Below are 15,647 nucleotides of genomic sequence, written 5' to 3' on the forward strand. Positions count from 1 at the left end.
TACATTTACATGATTTTTTTGATGACTACTTGTATACAGAGACTTCCACCTTTTTATTTTTTGGATCAATAAAAACTTTCATTTTTTCATAAACTTTGTGACTCATATTTCTCAGAGCCTGTGCTCTCTGTATCCTCCCAGGTGATGAAAGTGAATGAATAGGTGTTATAAATCTGGTCCAACAGTCAGTTGGTCTAAATCTTTGGATAGCTTCCTTTATACAAAGAAAAGTACAGCATCTCAATTGCACATAGTGTGAGCTGCCTTTGGAAACAGACTTCATTCAGCTAATAAAATCAGCTGTTAGAGACATTTTCAAAAAATGAACCTAACACATGGAATCCAGAGTATTTATGTAATGTACCCATATCAATAAATTTGATCTTATTTGTGTGATCCTTTTGATACTTAATCCTATCTTTATGATCAGTTATGAACTTAAACTGATCACTTTAACTAGTGAGATGGCATCGGTACCTGCCAACTTAATGGGATTTAGAGTCCTTTGGCAAGTTTTTAGCTTTACCTCTAAGGGTAAGTCCGAGGGAGCGTGTGCCAAATTGTATATCTCCTCCCTTTCTTATTCCCACTCTTATTTTTAGTAGGAATCAATTTTCAGTTGGATTTAAGCACAAAAGAATAATTCTGTGTTAATTAACAAGTTTAACCAATGGTATTAAGTAGAAAAAGAAAATACTAAAAAGAATAAAATAGTAAGCTGTTCCTTGACAGAACAAGGGCTGATCAGTGTCTGTGTCTGCTAATAATAATTGATAGAGTTAAAAGGAGAGAACGATTTAACATGGGAAGGGGGATACACAGCAGACTCATAGACTCACAAATGCCCTAAACAGCACTGTGGTCTCAGAATCAGCCCTTAAGGGATTCAATCTGGCTAAAAAGCCCATGAGAGTATTTCAAGCATGGAAAGCCAAGACATTGTGCCAAAAAAAAAAAAAAAAAAAAAAAAATCTGAAGGAAAGATCTCTGTGAGTGAGATCCCAGCAGAAAGAATGCACCATCAAAGAAGGAGGTACTTTCTCTGAAGGGAGGAGAGAACCTCCACTTTGACTATGGCCTTGTCTAAATAAGGTCGGAGTTTATGAACTCAAGAGGCTTCCACAGCTTGGCAACTCATGACAAGAGCCTCGGGTGATTACTGATGTTATAAATAAGAGTGTCAATTTGTTAATCAACAACATGAGTCACTGTGCACTTGCTCCCCATGTAGGACCTCTGTCTTTAATGTGTTGTACTAAGAGAATTAATGGTAAAACTAGTCTTCAAACAGTGCTTTATACTTTGTGTGTATGTGTTGGTGCAAATTGTAGAAATCTTTACTTAGTATAGAGTTGATCTGTATATAAAGATAATTAAAAATTAATCTTAATTAAGGATGGGATGGGAGAGAGAGTAGGAGATGGGATGGTTTGCAGGTGGGAGAGTGGTTATGGGGGAAGAACTGCTATAATCCAGAAGTTGTACTTTCAAAATTTATTAAGGAAGTTTTCTATAAGAAATAAGTTTGATCTAACATTTCTTTTTTTTAACTTTTATTTAATGAATATAAATTTCCAAAGTACAGCTTATGGATTACAATGGCTTCCCCCCAATAACATCCCTCCCACCCGCAACCCTCCCCTTTCCCACTCCCTCTCCCCTTCCACTCACATCAAGATTCATTTTTGATTATATACAGAAGATCAGTTTAGCATACATTAAGTAAAGATTTCAACAGTTTTTCCCACACAGAAACATAAAGTGAAAAATACTGTTTGAGTACTAGTTATAGCATTAAATCTCAATGTACAGCACACTAAGGATAGAGATCCTACATGAGGAGTAAGTGCACAGTGACTCCTGTTGTTGACTTAACCAATTGACACTCTTGTTTATGGCATCAGTAATCACCCTAGGCTCTTGTCATGAGCTGCCAAGGCTATGGAAGCCCCCTGAGTTCACCGACTCTGATCATATTTAGACAAGGCCATGGTCAAAGTGGAAGTTCTCTCCTCCCTTCAGAGAAAGGTACCTCCTTCTTTGATGACCTGTTCTTTCCACTGGGATCTCACTTGCGGAGATCTTTCATTTAGTTTTTTTTTTTTTTTTTTTCCCCCCAGAGTGTCTTGGCTTTCCATGCCTGAAATACTCTCATGGGCTTTTCAGCCGGATCCGCATACCTTAAGGGCTGATTCTGAGGCCAGAGTGCTGTTTAGGACATCTGCCATTCTATGGGTCTGCTGTGTATCTCACTTCCCATGTTGGATCATTCTCTCCCTTTTTGATTCTATCAGCTAGTATTTGCAGACACTATTCTTGTTTCTGTGATCCCTTTGGTTCTTAGTCCTATCATTATGATCAATTGTGAACAGAAATTGATCAGTGGGACTAGTGAGATGGCATTGGTACATGCTACCTTGATGGGATTGAATTGGAATCCCCTGGTATGTTTCTAACTCTACCATTTGGGGCAAGTCAGCTTAAGCATGTCCCAAATTGCACATCTCTTCCCTCTCTTATTCCCACTCTTATATTTAACAGCGATCACTTTTCAGTTAAGTTTCAGCACTTAAGAAGAATTGTGTATTGATTACAGTATTCAACCAAAAGTATTAAGTAGAACAAACAAACAAAAAATACTAAGAGGGATAACATATTAAGTTGCTTATCAACAGGGTGAGGGCTGATCAAGTCATCGTTTCTCATAGTGTTCATTTCACTTTAACAGGTTTCCTTTTTGGTGCTCAGTTGTCACCTATCAGGGAGAACAAGTGGTATTTGTCCCTTTGGGATTGGCTTATTTCACTCAGCATAATGTTTTCTACCACTCTGATCCAACAGCTTTAGATATATATATGTATATGTACTTGTATACACACATATATATTTATATGGGATTCTATGCATAAATTCAGAAAATTTTGCAATTTTCATGTAAATGGTATTTATATAATGCTATGTAAATGTATTATACCCTTTAGTTTCTATTGGGACTTAAGACTGCTTTTATAGATTTAGAAGCAGGGTATGGCAAGGTTCTTAGGAGAAGCTGAGGCTCTTAATGTTTCTTTTAGCAGTGAATATAACTTTATTAGACAGGGAAGGGTTTCCATTGGCAAAGGAAATTCTGCAGAATAAGACCCTCAGAACCGCCATATATCTCCTTTTCAGTTTTCAAGATCCTATTCCATCCTGATCAGTGCCTCAACTAACAGAGAAGAGGCTGTAGGGCTAGGAATTCAGTTGTCGATGTACAGCCACCCACAGAATTAGGTTCCAGGTTCTTGGCTTCTGCCTGGCCCACCCCTGGCTCTTGTAGGCATTTGGGAAGAAAATTAGCATGTAGAAGATCTCTTCTTTGTTCTGTGCTTTTCAAATAAAATGGGAAAACCTCATTTGATTAGTTTTATAATGTGCATATCTCAAAAAGATTAAAATGAGCAAAAAATACTTCCTGATCTCACAAAGCAGTACAAATGATCTTAATTTTCCAAATATTTGTTGGGCTTTTTGCAAAGCATATTAATCATAAGGGACAGTGAGATTAATAAAAGTCAGTCTCTGCCTTCAAGGAGAATATGATCTTTTCTGAGAATAAAGCAATTATCTCAAACCCTATAGTAGCAGAAAAGACTAAGGGAAAGCGCTAGAAGCAGTGACACTTTGCTATATTCCAAATATAGAACATATTGTTTGACACTGACCTAGTACCCACCACCCCATGTTGTTTCTGTAAATGCTTTCTAAGAGAAACAATCATAAATCCATTTCAGCATTGAAAAGCTGAAAGGCATGTTTGTGAGCTGGGTTTGACAGCAGGTGGTCTTCAGTACATAAGGTGATGGGTACCAAGCCTGAATTTTTCTTGGGATATCCTTAATATATTATTTATGAATTTTCCCCCAAGCCTATTCAGTTACTTGAAGAGATGAGCTCTCAGACTTCTGTGTAGGCAGCATATACCTGGCTGCTGGCACTCTGGGAACTTGGAGGAGAGAGGAACTTGGTTCCTACTTTGAGTGTTCAGACATGTAGTGAGACCTGTTTTCAACCCTGCACTGGTATTTTTTGATTTTATTCTTGTCAGATTTCACTGTGCCACAGACTCGGGAGACTGGATTGGAGGTGTGTGCTTTCATTTGATTGCTCAGAGGAGAGAAGACCTGGGTGTGGAGTGAGGTTCTGGTGCCTCTTATTTTTGTAGTCATTTTTCCTGTTTCCAGACTCATCCGTGTTCAACGAAACTCAGTATTTTGAAATGTGTACTATTGCAGGATGATATGTTTATTTAATTTTTCAAACATAATTTTAGCTATTATATTAGGCTTAAGATACACATTTGAATCTTTATAATTTTTGTATTGAGGATGATTGTTGTAGCAAGCACTGTCTTCATTCTTAGTATATACTTACAGTAGTCCTAAAGAGGTGATGATGGTGTAAAGCATTCTGACTCTGCCTCCCTGTTGGTTTCTTTGTGGTTAATATAATTTGAAAACTATTGGTTTAGTGTGGTATTTTATCCAGCTATGTTTTACATTTCACAGCAAATGTGTGAAGATAATTAAAATCTAGTAGGAACCAAATTAAGCTATAAATGTGACAGTAAATTGTAAAGTTGAGAGAGATCTTTCTAACTAAAGATGCTTCCCCTCCAGTAAAGAACTACAGAAGGAAGAACCGATATCACAAAACAATAACATAGCAGGATGAGAAAGCCCCTACAGAAAGCTCTGCAGTTGCAGAAGTTGTTAAGAAGTTGGGACAAGGGTAGGAGAAAGATAATAAGAAACTTTTTAGAGGAAGAAAACTAAATTTCTTTGGACATTTTCTGGAAAAGATTTTTTATCCTGGAATATTTTCCTAGACATTTCTTTTAACATCCCCATCTTTATTTGGTTACCATCTCCTATCAGTTGCTAACACAAGGTAAGATCAGTTTTGGAGAGGAGAAACAGAGAAGATAGAAGTATGAGGGTACTTTTAAAAGCTTGTGAAAAAAAGGAATTAAAAGATAAATTGGGGCAAGGCTTTAAACTAGTGGTTAAGACACCGGTGTTTAAGATGCTCATATCCCATAGCTGGGAGCTTGGGTTTAATTCCTGCTTCCAGCACCCAGTTTCAGCCTCTTTCCACTGTAGATCTTGAGAAGAAGCAGGTAATGGCTTAAGTAGTTGGGTCTCTGCCACTTATATAGGAGACCTGAACTGAGTTCCTGGCTGGCTTCTCTTTCACTGAGGCCTGAAGTTGTTGGCATACGAGCAGTGAACCAGTAGATGGGAGCACTCTCTGTTAATTGATCTCTCTCTCTCTCTCTCTCTCTCTCTCTCTCTTTGTATGTTTGCCTCTCAAATAAATATGCAAAGTTTATTTTGGTGCAAAAAATGTGAAAACTTGCATGGTTTTTTTCATAAGACACATTTTCCATAGACTGTTTTGAAGCCCACTTGGATGCATGGATTTCAGAATTTTTCCACCAAAATAATTTATAATTTTATCTTTTAATTCTATGTTACATAAACTTTTTGAAGTACCCTCATAGCTCTATAAGAAAGGATGAAACTGGGCAGGCTTTGTGAGGAGACAAAATACGAGAAGCAAAGAGAGACTTAGAAAAAGAAAAGGTTTGGGATTGATGCTGTGGTGCAGCAGGTTAAGCCTCTGTCTGCAGCACTGGCATCCCATATGGATACCGGTTCGAGTCCTGGCTGCTTCACTTCAGATCCAGCTCCCTGCCAATGTGCCTGGGAAAGCAGTGGAAGGTGGTCCAAGTGTTTGGGACCTTGCACCCATGTGGGAGACCTGGATGAAGCTCTTGGCTCTGTCTGGCCCAGCCCTGGTCATTGCAGCCAACTGGGGAGTGAACCAGTGGGTGGAAGATCCCTGTCTTTCTTTCTGTCTCTCCCTCTCTTGCTGTGAAATCTTTTTTAAAAATTTATTTATTTATAAATTATTTTATTATTTTATTAAATGTTTTTTTAAAAAAGAAAAGTTTTGGTAATAGGACCAGGAGTTTTTAGTTGCAATTTTTCTTCTCTTGAGTGATTTCTTCAGTATGATTGGTGGTGGATTTCTGGGAAGAAATACTTTTTAAAAAAACCAGAAAATGTTTTAGACCTTCATTGAAAATGACCTAGTGTCCACCTATAAGAATGTTAAACCTAAAGTGTATAACTATTACATTACATAGGAAATTGACTTTCGAATTCTTTACTATCCAGTTTTGTGTTGATGTAAAAAATAGAATAAGAATGTGTACCAAAGAGCCACAGATAGTAAAATCTGTATTAATAGTGACTGTGGCAAGACCATGATGCTGCTGGAAATTTTAAATAAAATGCTAACCAATTATGACTTTTGTCTTCAGGGAAATAATAAAATTTGAGATTCTTTTTGCTTTATATATAAATGTCATGAAATTTCCATCATGGTCAACTAGAAGTAAAACAACACGCCGATATTTTGGTGCTGACTAAGCTATAGATTTCAATACTTTAAAGAGTTAAGAAGAATAAACTGATCCTTCAAGTTGAAAGAAAAGAAGTAAAGTATTTACAAAGCTCATTCTCATTTACTTTTCATGTTTTGGGCTTGTTTTCAGGCAAAAGGACTCCTGTGGAAGATGGAACTCCTTGTCCATTTTCCAGAATGTGTTTCGAAGCCTGTCAATGGAACCTGACACTGCCATTCTGTTTTGAAATGCTTGAAGAACCCCCACATCTCTGCGTGTACCTTCCATCCTGAAGCCATGGTCTTCTCGGCAGTGTTGACCGCATCCCACACTGGGACATCGAACACGACGTTTGTAGTCTATGAGAACACCTACATGAATATCACAATCCCTCCGCCGTTTCAGCACCCCAGCATCAGTCCACTGTTTAGATACAGTTTTGAAACCATGGCTCCCACTGGTTTGAGCTCCTTGACAGTGAATAGCACGGCTGTGCCCCCAACACCAGCAGCTTTTAAGAGCCTCAGCTTGCCTCTCCAGATCATCCTTTCTGCTATAATGATATTTATTCTCTTTGTGTCTTTTCTTGGGAACTTGGTTGTTTGCCTTATGGTTTACCAAAAAGCTGCTATGCGATCTGCAATTAATATCCTCCTTGCCAGCCTGGCTTTTGCAGACATGTTGCTTGCAGTGCTAAACATGCCCTTTGCCCTGATAACTATTCTTACTACCAGATGGATTTTTGGGAAGTTCTTCTGTAGGGTGTCTGCTATGTTTTTCTGGTTGTTTGTGATAGAGGGAGTAGCCATCCTGCTCATCATTAGCATCGATAGATTTCTTATTATAGTCCAGAGGCAGGATAAGCTAAATCCGTATAGGGCTAAGGTTCTGATCGCAGTTTCTTGGGCAACTTCCTTTTGTGTAGCTTTTCCTTTGGCTGTAGGAAATCCTGATCTGCAGATACCTTCCCGAGCCCCCCAGTGTGTGTTTGGGTACACAACCGATGCAGGTTACCAGGCTTATGTGATTTTGATTTCTCTCATTTCTTTCTTTATACCTTTCTTGGTTATACTGTATTCGTTTATGGGCATACTCAACACCCTTCGGCACAATGCCTTGAGGATCCACAGCTACCCTGAAGGGATATGCCTCAGCCAAGCCAGCAAACTGGGTCTCATGAGTCTACAGAGACCCTTCCAGATGAGCATTGACATGGGCTTTAAGACGCGTGCCTTCACCACCATTTTAATTCTCTTTGCTGTCTTCATTGTCTGCTGGGCCCCGTTCACCACTTACAGCCTTGTGGCAACGTTCAGTGAGCACTTTTACCATAAACACAACTTTTTTGAGATTAGCACTTGGCTGCTTTGGCTCTGCTACCTCAAATCGGCATTGAACCCATTGATCTACTACTGGAGGATAAAGAAATTCCATGACGCCTGCCTGGATATGATGCCCAAGTCCTTCAAGTTTTTGCCGCGGCTCCCTGGTCACACAAAGAGAAGAATACGCCCTAGTGCTGTCTACGTGTGTGGGGAACATCGGACGGTGGTGTGAATATTGGAACTAATTGACATTTGGGGTGATGGTTGTTTTTAATTGACTTAGTTTTGTTCCACATGGCTCTCCACTTATATTGTTTCTAATAGAGTTGGTGTGTGTATGTGTGTGTGTGTGCATGGGCAGTGTAAAAAATGGTGATTAGTTACAATTCTGTTAACAATACACAATAAGAAAGTGATCACAAATGATACCTCCAAGATTCAAGAGAAATCCTTGCTTTAGATTGGGGAGATGGGTTTTTGTTATTTGATTGATTTTGGTTTTGTAGTAAGAATCAGGATTGTGCTTTATTGAGCCTGCAGTTACATTGACTTGTAGGTGTTTTGTATGCTGCTAAAATTATGCTTAGTTGAATTATCAATTCTTTTCTGGAAGACATTGCTGCTTTTTGCCATCACATTGGAGCCAAACCCTTCATCTGTCTCAGTTGATAAATAGTTTCATTTTACAAGGTAACCCAAGGAGGTTAGTGACATTTTAAAGGTCATTACTATTTACTTTGGTGCACTTTAAGAAATGATGTATAAATTCAGTCATTTTTCAGAATTGTTTTTATACATGACATACTGTGCTTCAGGAAACATGTGAATTAGCATTTCTAGGAAGATAGTTTTTAAAAACATTTCATCTATGTGTATAGTTTTAAAGGCGAGAACATAAACATATAGAAAATTTTCTGAGCACAATAGTGACTTTTCAGAGCAACAAGTCAAAACTGAGGAGACAGGGAAGCCTTGAAAATTTAAAAGGCGAACGCAGCCACAGGGTGATCAGGCCACGGTGATTCCTCTTTCTTAAGGATTTTTTTTGCCAAGAGTAGTAGAGAGAAGGAGACACTGCTACCACTGGTGGACACCTACCATGTGCCAGGCACTGTATGTTATATTGTCCTCATGGCATCCTGTGAGGTAGGAATTATTTTTTCTTTTTACAGATGAAGAAAGTAAATCTCAGAGGGACTAAAATCTTGCCCAAGATTAACAGTGGAGCTGAAACTCTCTTGTAATTCTGAGACTGTACTGTTGCACTGTGTCACTAGACACTCATTCAGTTTAGCTGTGTATCCTTTAATTTCTTTAGACTAAAATCATATTTTTACCATCTCAAAGTCTGGAAAATAGAAAAGAAAAATCACTAATAAATATCATGTAAAGTGGAACTTTAAAATCTTAGATAAATAAGACTATAAAGGTAATCAGGTTTATTATTTTTTTTTAATTTGCAAAACAAGTGTCTGACAGTTACCGAGAACTTAACTATAATTGTCCGCAGATCTTGCCCTCATGGATTTGGAGGTCTCCAGCTGTCCAGCTGTGTAGGTTCTAAATGTTCTGGGCAGAACAGCATTGCTGCCCTCAGTGCCTGCTCTAACAGAGCTGGAGTTTGTGAATGTGCTCAAGAAGTGTCTCTTACAGGAAGGGAAGATAAACCCTGGTTTCAGCCCACAGCAGGTTTTAATATAGGGCAGGTCTAGGACTTCAAACTACTTTTCTCTGCTGACTATCTGCACCTCAGGTATATCCATGGTGTTTAGTCAGCTTTTCTCTGTCACTACTGGCATAGGGATGGGACTGCAGACGTAGGCCAGATGGCCAGAGAGTATTATCTCTTGGCTACAGCATGGGCCAAATAGGCAAGTGAAATCATGGATTAATAACATCTATTGATGATTTTAATGCTTTGTAGCCAATGGAAGAAAAAAATAACAAGCATTTGCTTCTTCTGTTGTAAAACCAGAGAGTTGGATTAGACGGATCTCCAAGGTCCTGGCCAACTCTAATGTGCTTTCCTCCATATGAGAGTTCAGATTTTTAAAGCGCTCAGCTGTCAGCATCACTCTTTGGTCTCCAGTATTACTTCTTTACATTTTAGTTCATTAGGTTTTTTTTTTTTAATGAATATCTGAAGAGTGGAAAGTTCATGGCAAGTATCAAGAAAGTTTGGTGATACGTGAAAGGCCTAGGAAACTGCTCTCAAGGCAATTGCAATTATGTTGGAACTCCAGCATACTGCTCAACTTGCTGTTGATTGTCACCTACCTCTTTAATTTCCAATTTATATTATTCACAGGTAAAATTGCTTTTGTACATAGGGATCTTATAGGAATAAACACTATCGTAGATACTAGTGGCATGTTATGGTGTGTTTTGCTTTCCATTGTCAATATAAACTGGATTTCAAGCAGATAGTAATAAGGATATTTGAGATTAGACTTTCTCTGAAGAGAGTCAGCATGATCTGTAATTCATCTTACCCTTTGGTAGGTCTTGACTTCTTTTGTGCTTGGATTTGAAACTGAGTTTTGATTCCTCTTGTTTGCTGGATGCTACTACTTTGCTGCTGCTGAGTAGGCAGTGCCTCACTTGGTGAGAACTCCCAAGTGCTTGCTGAATTCTCAGTGCTTGTGAAAGAAGACTAGCAAGGGCTTTTGTGAGGATTCAGCAACAACACTATACACTGGATGATCTTGGTGACAGTTTACAAATCATTTTGGACGTTTTTATTATGTATACACTTTGAAAACTTTTAAAACAAAGCACTACAGTGCACCTTCAAGAAATTTAGGTGCAAAATTGCTTGTTGCCTATTTCTCCATATTTTCTTGATGGAAAATAAATACCACTAATTATCACTGCTGAGTGATAATCAGGAATTTGCTGTTGTTTTTTGCTTTTCCTTCTGGATAATAAGTAAGAAGCATGATAGAGACATATATTTGTGGTTTAAAAAAAAGGCTAGAGAAGTTCCAAACAGTCTGGAATAGAGGTACTTAAACTTTAATGTATTTAAGTGTCTCCAGGGGAGTTTGTTAACAGTACACATCCCTGGTCCCTCAGATGGTCAGCATTTGGGGCGCTCCACCTGATTCTGATTCAGGTATTCCCTTGAGCACACTTCAAGAAACATGCTTGTAGAAAATATATACATTTAAATATTGTCTGTTTTATCCCACAACATTTGTTTTGTGTCAGAAAGCCATTATCTCGTAGTGCATGAGTAATCCATGTTGAAAGGAACATCCACATATATTTGTGCCTTTTGGCTGCCACATATGAGTGCTGGGTCTTGCCAGTGTTAGCTTTACTTTCTTTCAGCTGGCAAAATTCTGATGAACTATACAGTTTCACAGTGGAGCAAAAAAGGTGTCTTCATAATTGAAAGTCATGACTTCTGAGAGTCTAATCACTCTACGATTTTTTTTTTCTCTTAGAGACCTCTTTCTAGGAACCTTCTTTATTGTTTGTAATTTTTCTGAAGAGTCTGAGGGAAATGTAAAGATGCATTTAACTCCTATTGCTCTGTTTATGCCAGTTGTGTTCAATGGAAGCATGAAGTAAAATAAAATAACCTTTTTGCTCTATGTATTTCTGTTGCTGATAAATATATTTAATTTTTTCTTGTTTACATTAAATTATTTGTATCACAGAAGAATTTTCACTTGCTTGATATTTTATTCTTCCATGATTTTAGTTTAAAAATTGCTAAGTTCAAGTTCATTTTCACAACCATAGTCCTGCTAAACTGCCTTCATTGAAAACTCAGTTTTTATAATAAATAAAAATATCAAAGCACATGTTTGTTATTGCAGGTGAATGGTAATAAATTTCTTAAAGATATTTATTGGAATTAGTCCTTTGTAGCTAAAATTAATTTATTTGACAATAGTACCTGATCTGTATACAGAGACAAAAATCCACCTTGAATTTGGGGTTATTATATTTAAATATCAAAAGTATGCTTATCTTTGCACATTGTTATTACAACTAAGAAAGAGCGCCCAATAAAAAAATTTAGTGAGTCACATTTCTAAAATAGAGTTTTAAAAATAGAAAAGCTTGTCATGAATAATAATTTTTTTTTTTTGACAGGCAGAGTTAGACAGTGAGAGAGAGGGAGAGAGAGACTGAGAGAAGGGTCTTCCTTCCGTTGGTTCACCCCCCAAATGGCTGTTACGGCTGGCGCGCTGCGCCGATCTGAAGCCAGGAGCCAGGTGCTTCCTCCTGGTCTCCCATGTGGGTACAGGCGCCCAAGCACTTGGGCCATCCTCCACTGCCTTCCTGGGCCACAGCAGAGAGCTGGACTGGAAGAGGAACAACTGGGACAGATCTGGAACTAGAACCTGGGGTACCGGCACCACAGGTGGAGGATTAGCCTAGTGAGCCGCGGCGCCGGCAAGAAACAGTTTTAAGTAGGACAGCTTTACTGCTGATTTGTTTAAAATTAGACTGCCAACTGACAAAGCAATGGCAATGTCTGCTTCTATTTTGATGAAATGGTTTCATATTGCATTTTCATTTCAGGCTTTCCTACAATCTGCTAATAAATTCATAGGAATCATCACTTATTTGTATATAAGGGTTTTAATTTTGTGCCAATTAAACATGAATTTTATTCTGTTTTTTTTTACATATTCAGTAGGCAAATATATTTTTTCTTGTTAAATTACAAAAGAAAGTTGCTACTGAGTGGATTCCATCTTTCCATCTGAAATGGAAAAGTAAGAAAGATACAGCAAAATGCAACAACACGTTGAACTGAAAGCATGCATCTTCACATCTGCTATGAAAGTAATGAACTTCACTCAATTCTATAATAAAGGGAATGCTAATGAGAAGTTTTTACCTTAAATGTCAAAGTACAGTCCAATTAGATTTAATGCAAAAGGATTATATAAAAATTTCACGGCTGTGTCAGTCAGGGTTTAACCAGAGAATCAGAACTAGTAGGAGAGAACTCTTCAGAGGTTTACTGCAATGGAGTAGCTTCTCCCAAGTTCCCTTCCCTTGTTGGGGGCACCTGCTTAAGCTGTCTGTGGCAGAGGAGCACACAGAAGAACGGACATTAATGAGGACTCCAGCAGTTCCACAGGGAAACTGCTGTGCAAGAGAGCCAACTCTGAGCAGTGCTGTCCCTGCAGGGCCATGAGCCCCTGGAGCCAGTGAACAGTGAGAGCCTCACTGCTGGATCTTCAGGGTTGAGCTTGGTGCTGATCCACAGTAGGCAATCAGTATGGCTAGTAAGTAGGTTTTTTTTTTTTTTTTTTTAAAAAAAAAAAAAAAACCATGGCTGAAGAGGAGAAGACCAACATTTGGGCATTCAGGAGAGACTGAGGATCAGGATGCTATTCGCATCTTCCCATATAAAAGTAGGACTTTTCTCAGTGTCCATATCTATCGGTGTTATACATAAATACAGTAACACCTCAGCAATTTAGCTTTTGTGGTAAGCAGAGGCTTCTTTATAAATGGTTAATCTATTTTAGTAAAGCTGATTAAACCAATTAATAATGTAAATGCTATTGGAGAATATTTAACTGTTAAAAATAACACATCAGATAAGCTTAGAGTACTAAGCTGGGAGTCAGGAGCCTTGGTACCCTCACACTAGCTGTGGAACTACGGCTGTGTCTCCAAAACTGTTTCAACCTATCACAAAAAAGCAGTATTTTAAGATACCTATGAATTCATGATCTGTATAGTAATTAAAATCAATCAATTGAATCATTTGTACATGTATTTAAAAAGCATACCAATAAAACACTAATTTATCATAATTTAAAAATACAAAGTAATTTTAAATTAGGTAATTTGTCTTATTGACTCTGCTTTGTAGCAGCATCTCCATTAGAGATTTATTTTTTTATTTATTTGAAAGTCAGAATTAACAGAGAGAGGGAGAGACAGAGAGAGACAGAGAGAGACAGAGAGAGAGAGAGAGAGAGAGAAAAAATCTTCCATCTTCTGGTTCATTCCAAATGGCTACAATGGCCAGGGCTAGAGCAAAGCCAGGAGCCAGGAACTTCATCCTGTTCTCCAACATAAGTGAAGGGCCTGAGGACTTTGGCCATCCTCCGCTGCTTTCCCATGTGCATTAGGAGGGAGCTGGATTGGAAGTGGAAAAGCTGGAACTCGAACCAGGTGCTGGCACTACAGACAGAGGCTTAGTCCACTGCATCACAGCACCAGCCCTGAAAGATGGATTTCTGTCTATGACTTCCCTCAAAGGTATTTTAGTCTCAAAAGCTGTGACTGAATAATTTTATATTAATCTGTGTGAAGGCCACGTAGTGGGTTCTATTTGATCTCTTAAATCTAAAGGTTTCTATGAAAATATACAGCAAAACAAGATGCATACTGAAAGGAAATAGAGAAATGTAGTCTGACAGATGTGATAACAGCTATGAAGAGAACAAGGAGTCGGAAGAAGAAGGGAATGAAGAAGAAAGACTTCTCAGATGAAAGAGGAGGAAGACGAAGAAGTGGAGAATGGGAGGAGGGGGAGAACTTCTCAAATCTTTATTTCTAGCTCCACTCTATGCTGGAGTTCATGCTTTCTCTTTTTCTAAATCTAAAGTCCCATAGAAGTAGAGCAAGGAGCTTATTTACTGTTTCTCTATCAACTACCATGGTGACTCGCAGGAAGTGTGAAAAGTCTGGAAATGGAGTTTTTAATAATAACATTTTGGTGGTAAAAATCATAATGGACATACCCAAACAAAATAGCTTGTTAATAGCTACAGCTGAGATCAGCACCCAGATCTTAATTGCCCAAGTCCATTTATTCCCTATACTAACCTGCTTCCTTGAGTTAAGGGAGAAACACGATGGAGGTTTTGTGACAGCATGTCTAGGCAAGTTTGAGGACAGAGTTAGATAGCCAAGCTAGAGGATAGAGTGCCTAGATTTTTATTTGTTTAACCTGGTGACAAAACTACAAGCAATGCACATGTGTGTGGCTTTTTTTTTTCTCTCTCCAGTTCACACCATGAAGGAGATTCCACTTACTTATAAAACTAGTCTTGACTATAGTTGTGAAGTTGGCTAAATATGCTTGAGTTCATCCTCTTCAAAAGGTAGATGGTAGACTTGATTTGTTACCTGTCCTCCTGCAAGTACAGATGCAGGTAAAATGGAAACAGCAGCATGTAAAGACGTGTGTGATTGTGTTACTGTTTTTTAAAATCTCATTTTGTTGGTAAGTGAATAAAAATGGTGATATGGGCAAGATATTCAGTAACAACCTCCATCACAGATATTTTGGTTGGGAAAAGTTTTCTGTTGACGGAGTTAGACACCCATATGTCTAGTGCCATTTTGAACACTTGCAGCAGATCTTCAGAGTTTAAATCACTTTACCTTAGATTTGGCAGAACTGTGAACACATTTTTTTCAGCTGTTCTTCCTGATGGGAGCTATAAATAACTTTGGGGAAGTATATAATTATCTCAAAGTAGAAGCTAAAGATAAAAGAGCTGCTTGAGATTTTAAAGGAACATTTAATAGTTATTATTATGCAACATTTATTAAGTATGCTGGTTGTGTTCATTGTCTTTGCCAGGAAGAAACTAGGAATAAAAAGTCAATCCAAAACGTGACATGTATAAATAGACAAAAAGCTACATTAACATAGTGCCAGAATAAAGGTTGGCATAAAAGAAAAAAAAGAAGAAAAATGAGAAAAACAAAAAGACAGCCAAATCAGCCTAGAATTACACAGAAGTGAAGAAAATTTAGTACTAATCTTTAAAACATTGGCAGCTTAAGATGGACAGTCATATAAAAACAGGAAGCATGGTGTGTATATGTGGTAGAGAGTATCATGTTTTGGCAACTAACTTAGACTTTTACATAAA

At 38.0% G+C, this 15,647-nt stretch overlaps 1 protein-coding gene across 4 annotated transcripts in view; it reads left to right on the forward strand.

Annotated features, from left to right (window-relative positions):
- The window catches only part of GPR63 (G protein-coupled receptor 63), a 61,259-nt gene extending 49,671 nt beyond the window's left edge, over positions 1-11,588 (forward strand). For all 4 annotated transcript variants that reach the window (XM_008263290.5, XM_017345290.4, XM_051855448.3 and 1 more), the window contains one exon: positions 6,602-11,588. In XM_008263290.5, the coding sequence (XP_008261512.2) occupies positions 6,749-8,008 (1,260 nt within the window). In that variant the 5' untranslated portion in view covers positions 6,602-6,748 and the 3' untranslated portion in view covers positions 8,009-11,588. The remainder of the gene's footprint in view (positions 1-6,601) is intronic.
- The last annotated feature ends 4,059 nt before the right edge of the window (positions 11,589-15,647 follow it).

The sequence above is a fragment of the Oryctolagus cuniculus genome, chromosome 5, assembly GCF_051225735.1.
Source record: "Oryctolagus cuniculus isolate XC-2025 breed Fujian yellow rabbit chromosome 5, ASM5122573v1, whole genome shotgun sequence".
NCBI lineage: Eukaryota > Metazoa > Chordata > Mammalia > Lagomorpha > Leporidae > Oryctolagus > Oryctolagus cuniculus.